This window comes from Penaeus vannamei, chromosome 42 (assembly GCF_042767895.1).
Source record: "Penaeus vannamei isolate JL-2024 chromosome 42, ASM4276789v1, whole genome shotgun sequence".
Taxonomy (NCBI): Eukaryota; Metazoa; Arthropoda; class Malacostraca; order Decapoda; family Penaeidae; genus Penaeus; species Penaeus vannamei.
The window spans coordinates 13,369,536-13,387,035 of record NC_091590.1 but is presented as its reverse complement, the minus strand read 5'-3'; the positions used below and the strand labels follow the sequence as shown (position 1 = coordinate 13,387,035).

The following is a 17,500-nucleotide window of genomic DNA, read 5'->3' as shown; positions in this document are numbered from 1 at the left end:
GAAGGTGAGAGGGAGGGAGAGGGATGGAGGGGTGGGAGATGGAGAAGGAGAGGAAGACTGAGAAGGATTGGAGAAGGTAGGGGAGAAGGGGTGGGGAAGGGGAGGAAGGGAGACAGTGAGAGAGAAAGAGAAAGAGTCGAAGAGGGAGAGGGAGAGGGAGAGGGAGAGGGAGAGGGAGAGGGAGAGGGAGAGGGGGAGAGAGAGAGGAGAGGAGGGAGGGAGAGAGAGAGAGAGAGAGAGAGAGAGAGAGAGAGAGAGAGAGAGAGAGAGAGAGAGAGAGAGAGAGAGAGAGAGAGAGAGAGAGAGAGACCCAAACAGACAGTAAAAAAAAAGGAGATAACAAGGTGGATATCAATAGAGGAAAGGAAATAAGGAAGAATGGGAACAATATTACAATTATTACAAGATTAAGTAGCATGAAATTGTGAAACTTTTCACTGGTGGCATTTAGTAAGCCTTATTTGCTTGATGATTACGTTTTCTATGATAATTAGTAATTAGTATGAAAAACTTAACTATCGAGAGACATGTATAAAAATAATAACACCAAAACGATGACAACAACAATAATGATGATACTGATAATGATGATAACAATAATAATGATAATAGTAATAACAACAATAATGATAAAAATAGTGATGATAATAATAATGATAAGGAAATAATAACAGTAATAGTAATGATACTAATAGTACTGATAATGATAATGATAAAAATAATGATGACAATGATAGCAAGAATACTTAGGATCATGATAACAATAATAATGATAGGGAAATAATAACAGCAATACTAATGATACTAATAGTACTGTTAATGATAATGGAAAAATAATGATAACAATGATAGCAAGAATGCTTAGGATAATGATACCAAGAATAATGATGGGGATAATGATAACAATAATAATACCAATGATATTGACGATAATGGTAATACTAATAATGCCAATGGTGATGATAATAATACTGATAATAGAAATGATAATGATAACAATGATTATAATAATAATGATGACAGTGATAATGATAACAATGATGATAATAATAATAATGACAGTGATAATGATAATGATAATACTAATATTCATAATAACAATAATATCAATAAGAACAACATTTATAATAATTATAGTAATGACGATAATAACAATTATCATAATGATAATGATAATAATGATAAAAATCACAATAATAATAATAACAATGATGCTAATGATAATGATAACGATAGTGATGATCATAATGATAATAATAATAATAATAATACACCGAAATTCTCGAAGGATGGAAGACAAGAGACACCCCCCATACCCCCCACCCCCGCAAGTAGACCGCAGGATACCCTTCCCTCTTACTTCACCCCAACCCTCCCCCCCCACTCCCCAAGGCCAAGCCACCCTTAAGGATCACCTCCTACTTCTCTCCCTATTGCAGGATGCGATCAAGAAAGCCTCTGAGGTCCTTTTTACCGCTACCCGCAGTAGGGCCTTCTTCAGGGATGTGCGCATCGTGATCCCGAAGTCGTGGTCGAACACGGATACGGACGAGGTCGCTGTGTTCGAGTCTTTTAAGGTTGGTGGTTGGACGCTTTTTTCATATCTCATTTTTTGGTTGTTGTTCTTCTTGGCTATTTAGTTTTTATTCTATTTCATTTTATTTATTTATTTATTTATTTATTTTGTCTTATTTAGTTTGTATTTGAAGGGGTGCTTTCGTTCGTTTGTTTGTTTGTATGTTTAGTATGACATTAGCTTTTTGGTATACTGTTAGTGTTTTTGGTATAGCAGTGTTTCTAATTTCATAGTTTATTTAGTACGTTGTCAGTGTTTTACTATGCCTTTAGTGATTTTGGTATAGTATTCATTATTCAAGAATGTGATTTAAGTATGCCTTTGGTGATTCAGGCATAATGTTCGTGATTTACAAATGCTGTCGTTTTTTTTAGTATGCCTTTGGTGATTGTAGCGTTATTCTCGTGATTTTACGTATGTTATCTGTGCTTTGGTATGCCTTTAGTGATCCTAGCATAATGTTCGTTGGTTTCAAATGTCAGTGCTTTTAGTATGCCTTTGGTGATTCTGGTAAAATGTTCGTGACTGAAGTATGTTGTCAGTGCCTTTTTATGTTGTCACTGGATTGAGTATGTTGGTGTTTATTGTTATATTATTGGTGTGTTTGACATGCTGTTAGTGTTTATGGTATGTCTTTAGTATTTTGTTAGTTTGTTTATTATTAGTTTTAGTGTTATATTTTGTTTCCGCATATAAATAGGATTTATCTCTTCTTCATCTTCCTCTTCTCTCAACATTCTTCATTCGGTTTAAAAAATATAATTTTATTTCCTTTTTAAGCAATCTGACAAAAGAAAAGAAACCAATTTAGGCTATATCACTAACCATTGACTAGTTCGGTATCCTTACCAAGAAATGAGTGAGGAAGATGCTCTTTTATTTCTTGTAACTCTCGCAAAGATACTGAGCGTCTTGATTGGAATGCACAATCATATTAGGAATGCTGAATAGATAAATAGATAAAAAATAAAACACTAAACGTAAATAAATTGATGAATAATTAAGAAATTGATTAATATGAATACAGATTTCCTCCTCCGTCAAAGGTATCTATTAGAGAGTGAAGTTCAGAATGCAAATCTTACGGAAAGTCTTTCTTTGTTTATATTTTTTTTCTTCTTCTTCAACCTCTTCTTTCCTCGTACCACCACCTTCGCCCCCCCCCCCCGCCCTTCGTTGTCCTCACGACCCGCCCTCGTCCTACAGGAAAGCGAGCTACGAATAGACAACCCAAACCCTGTGTATGAGAACCAGCCGTACACGAGACAACCCGGAGAGTGTGGCGACCCAGGCGAATTCATCCATATGACACCAGCTTACCTTAAGGAGCAGGTTTACTCTTATTACTACGGGCCACCAGGTGAGAGAGAGGGGGGGAGGGGAAGAAAGAGAGAGAGGGGGGGGAAGGGAAGAAAGAGAGAGGGGGGAGGGGAAGAAAGAGAGAGAGGGGGGAGGGGAAGAGAGAGAGAGGGAAGGAGCGAGAATGACAAAGACAACAAGAGAAAGAGAGAGAGTGAAAGAAAGAGAGAGAGAGAGAGAGAGAGAGAGGACGGGGTAGGGGAAGAGAGAGAGAGAGAGAGAAGGGGGGGAGGGGAAGGAGAAAGCGAGAAAGAGAGAGGGAATGAGAGAGAAAGAGAAAGACAGAGAGAAAGAGAGACTCAGTGTTGCCAGAATTTAAAGTAGCCAGGGTTGGACACAGAGACGTACATTGATTCCAACTTTATTCAATGATGCGAAGAAAAGAAAATGAAAAGAATGGTTAAGTTCGTGCGTGTGTCTAGGATGAGTGAAAGGTGGTTAACTGACACCTGTTGTTTGACACTTTCCTTGATACTTGTTTTTAACACCTATTTTTTGACACCTGTTCTTTACACCCCTTCCTTGACACCTGTTTTTACACCCCTTCCTTGAATTTTTTTTCTTTTTACACTATTTTATTTCTTTTATTTTTTTATTTTGTTTGCACCTCTTCCTTGACAATTGTTTACACCTTTTCTTTGACACCCCCCTTTTTTTTACACCCCTTTCTTAACAACTATTTTTACACTCCTTCCTTGACACCTATTTTTTACGTTTCCTTGACACCTTTTATTTATTTATCTATTCTTACACTCTTTCCTTAACACTTATTTTTAAACACCCCTTCCTTAACACTTATTTTTAAACACTCCTTCCTTAACACCTATTTTTTTACACCCATTTCTCGACATCGAACTTGGAACCCATAGCCACCCCCCGCTCTCCCTTCCCCAGCCAAAGTCCTCGTGATGGAGTGGGCCAGACTGCGTTGGGGAGTGTACGACGAAATCGGGTACAGCGGCGACCCCAAATACCCCATCTTCTTTTCGCTGCCGAGAGAGGTCGCCGACGGCCGCACCGACGTCCAGAACCAGGTCGTGTATCAGGTGAACGTTTGTACGGACACCTACCTCAACGGGAAGGAAAGGTAGGGAACGGCGAGGGGGTCGGTGGGCGGAGGGTTTGATAAAGAGGGAGAGATGGAAAGGGAAAACAGCCACAATGAGAAAGGAAAATGAAGCGTTACGTTTCGAACACTCCGCGGGTTCCTCTTCTGACGAACAATCAGCTGGTTAATTGTTCGTCTGAGGAGGAACTGGTGAAGAGTTCGAAACATAAAATTTTCATTTCTTATTGTGGCTGTTTTCCTTTTCATTTGTGTGTACAAGTTATTGTTTGTGTTTGTGTTCTTAGAGACAGATATTGACAAATATGCAAAAGACCGGAATCTATAAAAAAGATATTTGATTATATAAATGAACAAATAAATAAATAATAAAAGAATAGAAACTAATAAAATGGAATAAAACTAGTAAAATAATAAAATGAAATAAAAACAAAAAACTATAATATAAAATGAAAATAATAACCAATAAACAAATAAGAATATTTCATGCACCCCCCCAAAAAATAATAGAAAATTAAACAATAATAATAATTATGATAATAAAAAAAGATATTTAATTACATAAATGAATAAATAAATAATAAAAGAATAGAAACTAATAAAATGGAATAAAACTAGTAAAATAATAATAAAAAAAAAAAAATAAAATGAAAATAATAACCAATAAACAAATAAGTGTATTTCATGCACCCCTCAAAAAATAATAATAGAAAATTAAACAATAATAATAATAATTATGATAATAATATTGATAATATCAATAGTAAAATAATAATAATAACAGTAATAACAATGATGATAGTAATAATAAATTTAAAAAATAAATAAAAAAATAACTAAATAGATCAAACAAGCAAATGACCAGTTCCCTCCTTCCCCTTCGCAGGATGTGGTTCGACGAATCGATGCGCTGCACGTACACCCACGAGGGCCTCCCGGACGGCGACTGCGTCTTCTTCCCCGACGCCAACCAGACCGCCACGTCGTCGCTCATGTCGTTCCCGCTCGTCTTTAGCGATACGGTGAGACTCGTTTATGAGTGTGTGGGGGGTGGGGAGGAGGGGGGGAGGAGGGTGTGTTGTGTGGGGGGAGGGGGGAGGGGGCGAGGGGTGTGGATGAGCGAGTCGTGTGTTGGTGTGTGTGTGTGTGTGTGGTGTGTGTGTGTGTGGGGGGGGGGGGTTGTGTGGGTGTATGTTTGTGCGTGTGTGTGTGTGGGTGTGTTCGTGTGTATGTGTGTGCGCGCGACAATCAAATATCAAGATGATGAATAATAAGATCGCAGAAAAAAAAAGAAAAACATTACCTCTCTCACCTCAAAATACAAAAAAAAAAATCCAATTTTGTCAACTGGTTCCAGCTGGTCGAATTCTGCGACGACCACACGCACAACAGCCTCGCCAAGACCAAGCAGAACGACCGGTGCGACGGGCAATCGGTCTGGGAGGTGATGCTGCAACACTCCGACTTCAAGGGAAATGCGTGAGTTTTTGCTTTTTTTTTTTTTTTTTTTTTTTTTTTAGATTTTTTTTTTTTAAGGATGTTCTGGATTTTTTCGGATTTTTATCTATATTCTAGAATTTTCAGAAATTTTCGTTTTTTTCTGGATTTTTCGTTTTTATTTCTATTCTAGAATTTTCTGAATTTTTCGGATTTTCTAGGAACTTTTAAAGCTTTTAGACATTTCAATGAATCAGTCTAGTGAGCTAAAGAAATATATATATATATATATATATATATATATATATATATATATATATATATATATGTATGTATGTATATATATGAATAAAATCTGACCTTTAAACTCTCAGTATATTTGAAAGGGATAAGAAAACGAAAATACCTGTATCGTAAACTTTCCATTTGTGTGAAGTTCGCGGTATCTATCCCAATAGAATTATTCATCAAAGTGTAGCCTCAGTGAACTCGTTCCCATATGAAACAATTATAAAAAAAAATCACCTTTTTCTGTAACCTCTCTCTCTCATTCTCCCTTTTGAAGTAACCCAGCGGTAAATAAATAAGAAACTATTCTATTAAAACATCTATTAGAATTATTAACAACATTATCATAATTCCCTTAAACGACGGTAATAATCACACCCTTTATCTTTTCATAAATAAAGGCCAAAAAATCCTCTTTTTCTGTAACCTCTCTCTCTCTTTCTCCCTTTTGCAGTAACCCAGCGGTAAATAAATAAGAAACTAAATTCCTTCCCTTAAAAAACAGTAATAATCACACCCTTTCTCTATCCATAAATAAAGACCAAAAAATCCGCTTTTTCTATTTCTTTCTCTATTTTCCCTTTTGAATTAACCCAGCGGTAAATGAATAAGAAACTAACTTCACTCTTAAAAGACGGTAATAATCACACACTTTATCCATTCATAAAAAAAAAGAAAGACCAAAAAATCCTCATTTTCTCTAACCTCTCTCTCTCTCTCTCTCATTCTCTTTTGAAGTAACCCAGCGATCTCCCAGGCGGAGGAACCCAACATCAAAGTGGTCAGAGAAACCGACGCCGATTATGTCTTGGTACTCGACTATTCAGGCAGTATGTCGACCGCTGACAGAATGGTCAAACTCCAGCTAGCGGCGCAGAGATGGTTGCTTCACGAGGTGCCGTTGTACAGCTCGGTGGCCATTGTGAGGTTTGAGTAAGTAACCATTTTTTTGATAGCTTGTTGAGGGGCACACACACACACACACACACACACACACACACACACACACATATATACATACATATATGTATACATATATATACACACATATGCATATGTGCGTGTGTGTTTTTTTGTAAAAGTTATTTATGTGTCTCTCCCTACTTTCTTAGTAACAAATATTATAAAATAAAAACAATTTTATGATGATAACGACAGTTATAATAATGATAATGAAGTAGATGGATGTAACAGATGAGATAAATCTACGTTTTCTAATCGTTTCCAGTCTCCCCCTTTCCGCTTAAGATATCTTTACGCTGCTCTCCACGCCACTTTGAGTCTCTCCTCGGATCTCCCCGCTACACAGAATCTCTTTTCCCTGATCTCCCCGCCACCCAGAGTGTCTTTTCTCATATCTCCCCGCTACTCGGTCTCTTCTCTTCTGTTATCTCCCCGCTACTCAGTCTTTTTCCTCTCTTCTACCCGTTACTCATAATTTCTTTATTTCTGCAATCAACACGCTACTCAGAATTTCTTGTTACTCAGAATCTTTCTTCTATTATCACCCCGCTACACAAAATCTCTCTTTTTTCTCTTATCTCCCCGCTACACAGAATCTCTTTTTTATTCTCTCATCTTTCATTTACACAGAATCTCTTTATTCTTCTCTTATCCCCCGCTGCTCAGAGTATCTCTTCCGTTATCTCCCCGCTACACAGAATCTCTCTCTATTCTTCTCTTATCTGCCCGCTACTCCGAGTATCTCTTCTGTTATCTCCCCGCTACACAGAATCTTTTTTCTCTTATCTCCCCGCTACACAGAATCTCTTTTTTCTCTTATCTCCCCGCTACACAGAATCTCTTTTTTATTCTCTTATCTCCCCGCTACACAGAATCTCTTTTATTCTCTCATCTTTCATTTACACAGAATCTCTCTTTATTCTTCTCTTATCTCCCCGCTACTTAGAGTATCTCTTCTGTTCTCTCCCCGCTACACAGAATCTCTCTCTATTGTTCTCTTATCTCCCCGCTACTCAGAGCATCTTTTCTTTTATCTCCCCGCTAACTCGATCCCCTTCCTCCCCCTGCAGTAGCACCGCCTCCCTCCTCGCCCCGCTGACGAAGATCGTGGGAGAAACAGAGAGGAAGTCCCTGGCGAATCAGATTCACACGAATAATAATGGCGGAACGAGCATCGGCGCTGGGTTGAAGATGGCTGTTGAGGTGAGCGAAGGAGGGAGGGAGGCAGGGAGGAAAGGAAGGGAGGGAAGGAAGGGAGGGAGGGATGGAAAGAGGGAAGGGAGGAAGGAAGGGTGAAAAGAGAGGGGGGGAAGAGTGGGAAGGGGTTATTATCATTATCATTATTGTTTTTATTATCATTGTTATTAATTTTATTGTCATTATCATCATCATCATGATGCTCATTGCTACCATCCTTATTAGTATCATTATTAATCTTTATTGATATCATTACCATTAACTTTATTGCTGTTATTATTGATTATTATTATTATCATTATTATTATTATCATCATATTCATATTACTATTATCATTATCTATATGATCATGATGATTATTATTATCATAATGATTATTATCATTATCATTAACATTATTATTATCACTAACATTATTATTGTTATTGTCATTATTCTTCGTAGTATTAGTATTATCATTATCATCCCTTCTTCCCACCCTCCTTCCCTCTCTTCCTTCCTTCCCACAGTCCTTTCCTCTTACCCTCACTCCTTTTTTCCTTCCCTTCCTCCTTTCCTCCCTCCCTCTCTACTTCCCCCCTTTCTCCCTCTGCCTTTCTCTCTCTCCCTGCCACCTTTCCTCCCTCCTTCCTTCATATCCTTCCTCATCTCTCTCCATCCCTTCTTTCCCCTTCCTTCCCTCCATCCTTTTCTCCTTCCCTTCTTTTCTTTTATCTTTTCTCTCTCCATCCAAATCATCTCTCTCTCCTTGGTCCAGCTGTTGGAGGGACGAGCGGACAAGAACGTCCTTTTCACCCCTTCCACCTTCCTCCCTTCCTTCCTTCTCCATCTCTCTCTCTCTCCATCCAAATCATCTCTCTATCTCTCTCCCTGGTCCAGCTGTTAGAGGGACGAGCGGACAAGAACGTCTTTTTCACCCCTTCCACCTTCCTCCCTTCCTTCTCCATCTCTCTCTCTCCATCCAAATAATATCTCTTTCTCACCCCTTCCCTCCATCCAAATAATGTCTCTTTCTCACCCCTTCCTTCTCCATCTCTCTCTCTCTTTTATCTTCTCTGTCTCTCCATCCAAATCAACTCTCTATCTCTCCCTGGTCCAGCTGTTGGAGGGACGGTCGGACAAGAATGTCTTCCTCATCACAGACGGAGAGGAGAATGAAGCACCGATGATAGCCGATGTGATGGACGAAATCATCAGCAAGAAACTTTGCGTCAGCACCTTGGCTCTGGGGTAAGATTTGCTGTTTTTCTAATTTTTGTTTTATTTCGTTTACTTTTTATTATCATCGACGTTATCTTTTCTTTGCTTCCTCTTCGGTTTTTCTTTCTTTTTTATCAACGAGGAGTACGGTGGCAGGTGGATCGTGAGTTAGATCTCTCTCTATCTATCTATCTTTCTATCTCTATCTGTTTGTTCTTCATCTTTTCACTTGATTTATCTATTTCATTTTATTTTGTTTTGCTTTGTTTTTAGCTGTTCCTCCTTCTACATTTCTTTTTCTATCTCTTTCTTCAATAATCCAATTGGTCTGAGAACACCTTTGGCCGCGCATACCCTCATTTGATATACGTCTTCCCTCTTGGACTCGCATGGGTGAGTGAGTGAATGGGTGAAAAGGGGAATTCATGGATGATGGGGTGACTGGATCAAGGAGTGAAGGGATGAATGGGTGATTGAAGCAATGGATAAAGGTGACTGAATCAATGGATGAAGAGATGACTGAATGGGTGATTGAAGCAATGGGTAAAGAAGTGACTGAATCAATGGATGAAGAGATGACTGAATCAAGAAGTGAAGGGATCAATGAGTGAAGGAACCAGTGGGTGACTGAATCAAGGAGTGAAGGAATCAGTGGGTGACTGAAGGGATCAATGGGTCACCGAACCAATTGATAAAGAAGCGACTGAATCCATGGCTGAAGAGGGTAAACTAAATCACTAATCCCCGCGCCCCCCTCCCTCCTCCTGCAGGGGCAACGCCGCGAAGGACCTCGAGAAGCTTGGGGACCTCACCAAGTGCCCCTCCTTCACCGTCAACGACAACGACGTGTCCAACGCCCTCGAGAATGCTTTCGAGGGCGTCTCCACCCGCCAGCAGTCGGTCAGTCTGGAGGAATCCTTCATCAAGGTGAGTCGACTGGGTGAAGGGGTGAATGAGTGACTGGGTGAAGGGATGACCGGATCAGTGGGTGAAAGACTGACTGGATGAAGGGGTGGAGGGGGTAAAGGGTGAATGAGGGACTGAGTGAAGGGATGACCGGATCAGTGGGTGAAAGACTGACTGGGTGAAGGGATGGACGAGGTAAAGGGTGAATGATGGACTGGGTGAAGGGATGACCGGGTCAGTGGGTGAAAGACTGACTGGGTGAAGGGGTGGAGGGGGTAAAGGGTGAATGAGGGACTGGGTGAAGGGATGACCGGATCAGTGGGTGAAAGACTGACTGGGTGAAGGGGTGACCGGATCAGTGGGTGAAGGAGTGACTGAGGGAAGGAGTGTAGGGGTGACTGCGTGAAGGGGTGGAGGGGATAGAAGGGTGAATGAGGGACTGGGTGAAGGAGTGACCGGATCAGTGGGAGGAGTGACTGGGTGAAGGGGTGGAGGGGGTAAAGGGTGAATGAGGGACTGGGTGAAGGGATGACCGGATCAGTGGGTGAAAGACTGACTGGGTGAAGGGGTGGAGGGGGTAAAGGGTGAATGAGGGACTGGGTGAAGGGATGACCGGATCAGTGGGTGAAAGACTGACTGGGTGAAGGGATGGACGGGGTAAAGGGTGAATGAGGGACTGGGTGAAGGGATGACCGGGTCAGTGGGTGAAAGACTGACTGGGTGAAGGGGTGGAGGGGGTAAAGGGTGAATGAGGGACTGGGTGAAGGGATGACCGGGTCAGTGGGTGAAAGACTGACTGGGTGAAGGGATGACCGGATCAGTGGGTGAAGGAGTGACTGAGGGAAGGAGTGTAGGGGTGACTGCGTGAAGGGGTGGAGGGGATAGAAGGGTGAATGAGGGACTGGGTGAAGGAGTGACCGGATCAGTGGGAGGAGTGACTGGGTGAAGGGGTGGAGGGGGTAAAGGGTGAATGAGGGACTGGGTGAAGGGATGACCGGGTCAGTGGGTGAAAGACTGACTGGGTGAAGGGATGGACGGGGTAAAGGGTGAATGAGGGACTGGATGAAGGGGTGACCGGATCAGTGGGTGAAGGAGTGACTGAGGGAAGGAGTGGAGGGGGTAGAAGGGTGAATGAGGGACTGGTTGAAGGGATGACCGGGTCAGTGGGTGAAATACTGACTGGGTGAAGGGGTGGAGGGGGTAAAGGGTGAATGAGGGACTGGATGAAGGGGTGACCGGGTCAGTGGGTGAAAGACTGACTGGGTGAAGGGGTGGACGGGGTAAAGGGTGAATGAGGGACTGGATGAAGGGCTGACCGGGTCAGTGGGTGAAAGACTGACTGGGTGAAGGGGTGGACGGGGTAAAGGGTGAATGAGGGACTGGATGAAGGGGTGACCGGGTCAGTGGGTGAAAGACTGACTGGGTGAAGGGATGGACGGGGTAAAGGGTGAATGAGGGACTGGGTGAAGGGATGACCGGGTCAGTGGGTGAAAGATGTATATGCTTTTGTGTGTGTTTCTGTGTATGCATTTGCGTATGTGTTTGTAGATGTGTATGTGTTTGTAGATGTGTATGTGTTTGTGTGTGCGTGCTTTAGTGTATATGTATTTTTGTGTGTTTGTTTAAGTGTATGCGTTTGTGTGTGCGTGTGTTTGTCTGCGTGCATTTATTTGTGTTTATGATTATGTGTGTGTTTGCATTCGTATGTGTTTGTATGTATGTAAGGATTTGCATAATTGTGTGTATTTGCATAAATGTGAATATGCTTGGACGTGCGCGCCGTCTTTTGTTTCTCCTCCTCCTTCTGCAAAGCCTCCTTCCTCACCGTCGCCCGCTCCTTCCCCAGATCGAGGAGACACCGAAGATCCAAACACCTACCCCGGAATACGAAGGTTCATTCTTTGTGGACAGCACCGTCGGCATGAACCTGACTTTCCGCTTGAAGACAGACGCGAAGAGCCACGTTTTAAGCGGACCCTCCCTTATCAAGCCCGACGGCACGACTCTGAAGGGCGCCGCTGATTTCGACGACATCGGAAACGTGTGGACAATCGTCGTGCCTGAGGCGGAGGTAAGGGAATGCTCCAGGGATTTCAGGCTCGCATTTCAGAGCATGGATGAAGGAGAATGTAGTCCGACAGTGAAAGAAAAAAGACGTATATAGTTGACGTTTCGGTAATCTTTCATCTTCAGTATCCGTTCATCTGCAGTGTTGGAGAATTGCTACTGAATTGACTATTATGCATTTTACACTTAGAGTTTAATAATTTTATTCGTTTGCGTTCATACAGTCTTTACTGAGGTGGGGTTCTTTATTCATTTCATATCTGATTTTGCAATGGACAGAAAATATTTATGTATTTCAAAGCTTATCCGTATATTTAAATTGTTTCTGGGGCGGGGGGATTAGTTATAGATTTTATAGTTTGAAAAGTCGCATAAAGGTGATCGATTCTCTAAATGTTTCTCCTCATCCCCATCTCATTTCCACCTTGCTAATTTTTTTCTTTCTTTTTAGTTTTACCTCTATTGTTTTTGTTTTTTTGTCCATTTTTTTTCTGACAATTCCAATTCTCTTTCAGGAAGGAGCTTGGCATTGGAAAGTCACACTCAGCCAAGATTCGTCCAAATATATACAAGCGACAGTTCTAGCTCTACCACGTGATCCAAACGACGCACCAATAGTTACCACAGTTAAGGTAAGAGACCTCCTTTGATTATACATATATATATGGCCTACATATGCATGTATATATGTATACATTTTTATATCCATGCATATATTAATTAATTAATTCAATTATTGATTGACTCATTCAATTTTTCCTACCATTCCTCCCCTCATGCACCCCACCCTTTCCTGAACTTCACCCTCCCCCCCCTCCAGTTCCTTGCCCCCGCGACTGGCGTGAGTCCCAAAGATCAGAACATCAAGATCATGGCCACAGTGATGAAGGGGAACAGTCCGATCCGCGGAGCAGATGTGGTGTAAGTTGTGGGGATGAGAGTGAGGGTTTTTGTTGTGATGTGTTGTGATGATGGTGGCGGTGATAAGGGTGCGATGTGATGATGGTGATAGTGAGGGTGTGATGTGATGATGGTGATAATGAGGGTGTTATGTGATGATGGTGATGATAAAGGTGTGATGTGAGTGTGATGATGGTTTTGGTGATGATGTGATAGGGTTTGATGTGATGTGTTGTGATGATTGTGTGATATGATGATTGTGGTGAGGGTGTGATGTGATAATAATGTTGAGGGTAGGAAATGATGGTTATAATGAGGGTATGATGTGATGTGTTGTGATGATGGTGGTGGTGATAATAAGGATGTGATGATAGCGAGGATGTGATGTGATGTTTGTGATGATGTGGCATGATGAAATGTTAGTGATAATGATGGTGATAGTGTTAATGATATGTATATCTATTATGGTTATGATAATGATGACACGTCGTTTATGGTAATGATAACGAGGATAATGGTATTGATAATGAAAGTAATGATAATTTTGATGAATCAAGGTAATAATGATTGCGTTGTTTCTTCTTCCTATGTTTGTTAAATAAGGTAATGATAATACTGGCAATGATAATCATAATCACAATGATAATATATGATGACGATAATAATGATAATAGTTGATGATAATAATAGTAAGATGATTATGATGATAAGGGTATGGGTAATACTAATGATGATAATGATGGAGATGATGATGAATGATAATGATGATAATAAATAATAATAATAACAACAGTGATGCTGATAATAATAGTACTGATATTGAAAATGATGAATTATAATAACAATAACTTTAATGATAATTTGACGATAATCATGATAATGATTATAATGATTATAGTAAAAGTAGTAATGAAAATAATAATGATAATAATAACAACAATAATAGTAAAATAATTAGCAATAATGATAATAGTAACCAAATAATAGTAATAATAATCATGATATCAACAACAATAAAAAACATCAATAATAATAATAACACTAGTAATGATACTGATAATAATAAACAGTTAGTTATGTCAATACAAGGGAACATTTTAGATGCTTTCCCCTGCACTGCCCCCTCTTCCCTGCAGCGCCTACGTCACGCCCCCAGACATCTCGGTGAGCGCACAGGAATACGAGCTCCTGGACAACGGCGTGGGGGCGGACGCTGTCTCGGGGGATGGCATCTACTCTCGCTATATGACGAAGTTCGCCGGCGAGGGACGGTACAGCATCAAGGCCCTGGTAGGGTGCTTCGGTCGCTTGTGTGCTATTATCTATTTCTTTATCTACCAACCTAGCGATTTAATATATATATATATATATATATATATATATATATATATATATATATATATATATATATATATATATATATATATATATATATATATATATATATATATTCTAAGCAGCTTTCTATCTCTCTCTATAAATAAATAAATATATATATATATGTATATATATAATATATATATATATATATAATATATAATATACATATATAATATATATATAATATATATTAATATATATATGTATATATATGTATATATATATGTATGTATATATATATATATATATATATATATATATATAATATAATACAATATATATATATGTATGTATGTATATGTATGTATGTATGTATATATATATGTATATGTATGTATGTATGTATATATATATATATGTATATATATATGTATGTATGTATGTATGTATGTATGTATGTATATGCATATATGTATGTATATATATACATATATACATATATATATATATAAATATATATATATAAATATATATATATATATATATATATCTGTATATTTATATCTATATCTATATATATATATCTATATATATCTATATCTATATATCTATATCTGTATATCTACATCTGTATCTGTATGTATGTATGTGTGTGTATACATATATATTTATGAATATATGCACACACACACACATATATCCTTTCCTTTGCCTCTCTCCTATATAAATATTACTGATGGCCGTGCTCTGCTGCCCAGGTGAAGGGAGGGTCAAGCGCTAGCGTCAACAACGGGCCTCCACCGCCACCCACATACCCCTCTGCCGGGCGTCGGCGCCGTCGCTCTACTGATTCAGATATTAGTGAGTATATGCTGTATACTTCAATTTGTGTAGATATGTAATTCTTGATATAATGATAGTCATAAGAATCCCTTATGACGTAAGTCAAGCGAAAGCATCTAACTTATTATTGTCTTCCCTTCCTCCCGCCCGCATGAAATCTACTGCTTGCTTCGCTCTGTGGCGTGTCACCTGGACCAGAGCCCAAGCCTTGCTGTGGCAGCGTCGTCCCCTACGACCCAGACACAGCCGCTCCAACGGGCAACTTCACTCGAGTCGCTTCAGGAAGCTCACTCAAGGTAAGGAAAGCGTGTCGGTACACTCTACGGACCCCAAACCCACGTTTAAGTATATGCAGTCGTAAGACCCATGTCAAAATCCTAGGTTTAGCTCTGTATTCGTTTAACATCAACGAATGATAGTCTCATTATGAGTAGCGATCCGTGTTACGATGATGGGTCGATACAGCTCATTTAGCCATCGTTTAACAATATTTCCCAACACATATGATCTGGAGTTACGTGGCTAGGATCAGGTTTTTTTCTCCAGTACACAAAAAGACTCTAGCGGAGCTCGATGATTGCATGGAATTGTAAATGATATCTACATGCTTGCATATTGTGCACTGGGGTATCAACGTGTTATGGAATTTGTGTGGCTAGCGACATTCTCTCATGCAATAAGTAGTTTATCTCTCTCGGCTCTCGGTGCAGCCTGCTTGTGAGATCTTTTGAACTCTCGTCAGGAAAACAATCGGCATGAATATATCTGCGTATAGCAGCAAAGAATTTTCACCGTCAGAACCGATATAACATGAAGATATTTGGGATATTTTTAACATTTGCTTTATTTTATATTTGATCAGTTTGGAGATAATCCAATAATCCATACTATAACATTAACAAATTTTAGTCCGGCGATCAAGCATAAAAAGAGCAGAGTTGATGTACCAGGAGCATTTAACATTGCTAAGTAGATCTGATATAAAATGAACAGGTCAATCTAGTTCTGAAAGGACAATTGAAATAAGAGAAACTATATTTTCTGCTGGAAAACTCCACGAGCTTTACATTTTCTTTACTGTGTTTGTGTATGTGTGAGTACGTGTGTGTGTGTTTGTGTATATGTGAGTACGTGTGTGTTTGTGTATGTGTGAGTACGTGTGTGTGTTTGTGTATGTGTGAGTACGTGTGTGTGTTTGTGTATGTGTGAGTACGTGTGTGTGTTTGTGTATGTGTGAGTACGTGTGTGTGTTTGTGTATGTGTGAGTACGTGTGTGTGTGTGCCTCATAATCACCTTGTTCCCCCGAATCATCCACAGGTGATTGACCCCCCTGCCCCTGACGAAGACATTCTAGCTCCTTGCAGGGTGCCTGATCTCCAGGTGGCGGAGTTGTACGGCCTAGACGAAGGAGGCAGCATCCTCACCCTCATCTGGACTTCTCCTGGAGACGATCATGATGAGGGCACAGGTACCTTACTCAATTCCTATTATTATTGTTATCGTTATCATTATTCCTCAACTTTTCCTTCCTCTCCTTCTCCCTCTTTTTCTTTTATTTCCTCCTCTTATGTACCTTCATCATCGTAATTATCCTCTTCTTCCTCACCTTTCTTCTCATATCTTTCCTTCTTCTTCGGCTTCTTCCTTTTCTTATCATTTTTGTTCTTACCCTTCTATTTGTTCTTCTTCTCTTTCCTCTTCTGCTTCCTCCTTTTCCCCCTTTTTCTTCTTTTTCTTCATCACCATTTTCTCTTCCTTTTTATACTGTTTTTCCTTCTTGTTCTTTTTTCTCTTTTTGTTCTTCACATTCGTCTTCCCTCTCCACCTCCTGCCCTTCTTCTTCCATGTCTTCTTTTTTCTCATTCTTCTTTTTCTTATCAGAATATACTTGAGACGTAAAAAATCGAGCAATCTCACTATATTGCAGATGATAGTAACTACCATCCTGTCATTTATCAAATTATCATCATCCCCATCCTGTCATTTATCAAATTATCATCATCCCCATCCTGTCATTTATCAAATTATCATCATCCCCATCCTGTCATTTATTAAATAATTATGATCCCCATCCTTTCATTTATCAAATAATTATCATCCCCATCCTGTCATTCATCAAATAATTACCATGCCCATTCTGTCATTTATTAAATGATTATCATCATCATCCTGCTATTTATTTAATAATAATCATTATCATCCTGTTATTCATTAAATGACTACCATCACCATCCTATTATTTATCAAATGATTTTCATTACTTACAAGTCAACTTGGTATTGCCCGCCAATACGCTCCCTCACGTTCCCCCACGCTCACCTACGTTCTCTTACCTTCTCCCACGCTTACCTACACTCTCTCACGTTCTCTCACACT

General features: G+C 39.7%; 2 protein-coding genes across 3 annotated transcripts in view; one reads left to right on the top strand and one right to left on the bottom strand.

Moving 5' to 3' along the window:
• LOC138860589 (probable glutamate receptor) overlaps window positions 1–17,500 on the bottom strand; it is a 40,344-nt gene that overhangs the window by 18,483 nt on the left and 4,361 nt on the right. The window lies entirely within an intron of this gene.
• The window catches only part of LOC113805576 (calcium-activated chloride channel regulator 1), a 19,462-nt gene that overhangs the window by 984 nt on the left and 978 nt on the right, over window positions 1–17,500 (top strand). For both annotated transcript variants that reach the window (XM_070118551.1, XM_070118552.1), the window contains exons 3-18: window positions 1,440–1,577; window positions 2,783–2,936; window positions 3,830–4,022; window positions 4,888–5,023; window positions 5,359–5,480; window positions 6,465–6,659; window positions 7,760–7,892; window positions 8,987–9,117; window positions 9,858–10,014; window positions 11,840–12,064; window positions 12,576–12,692; window positions 12,881–12,981; window positions 14,097–14,250; window positions 15,039–15,141; window positions 15,322–15,419; window positions 16,442–16,592. In XM_070118551.1, the coding sequence (XP_069974652.1) occupies window positions 1,440–1,577; window positions 2,783–2,936; window positions 3,830–4,022; window positions 4,888–5,023; window positions 5,359–5,480; window positions 6,465–6,659; window positions 7,760–7,892; window positions 8,987–9,117; window positions 9,858–10,014; window positions 11,840–12,064; window positions 12,576–12,692; window positions 12,881–12,981; window positions 14,097–14,250; window positions 15,039–15,141; window positions 15,322–15,419; window positions 16,442–16,592 (2,308 nt within the window). The remainder of the gene's footprint in view (window positions 1–1,439; window positions 1,578–2,782; window positions 2,937–3,829; window positions 4,023–4,887; window positions 5,024–5,358; window positions 5,481–6,464; window positions 6,660–7,759; window positions 7,893–8,986; window positions 9,118–9,857; window positions 10,015–11,839; window positions 12,065–12,575; window positions 12,693–12,880; window positions 12,982–14,096; window positions 14,251–15,038; window positions 15,142–15,321; window positions 15,420–16,441; window positions 16,593–17,500) is intronic.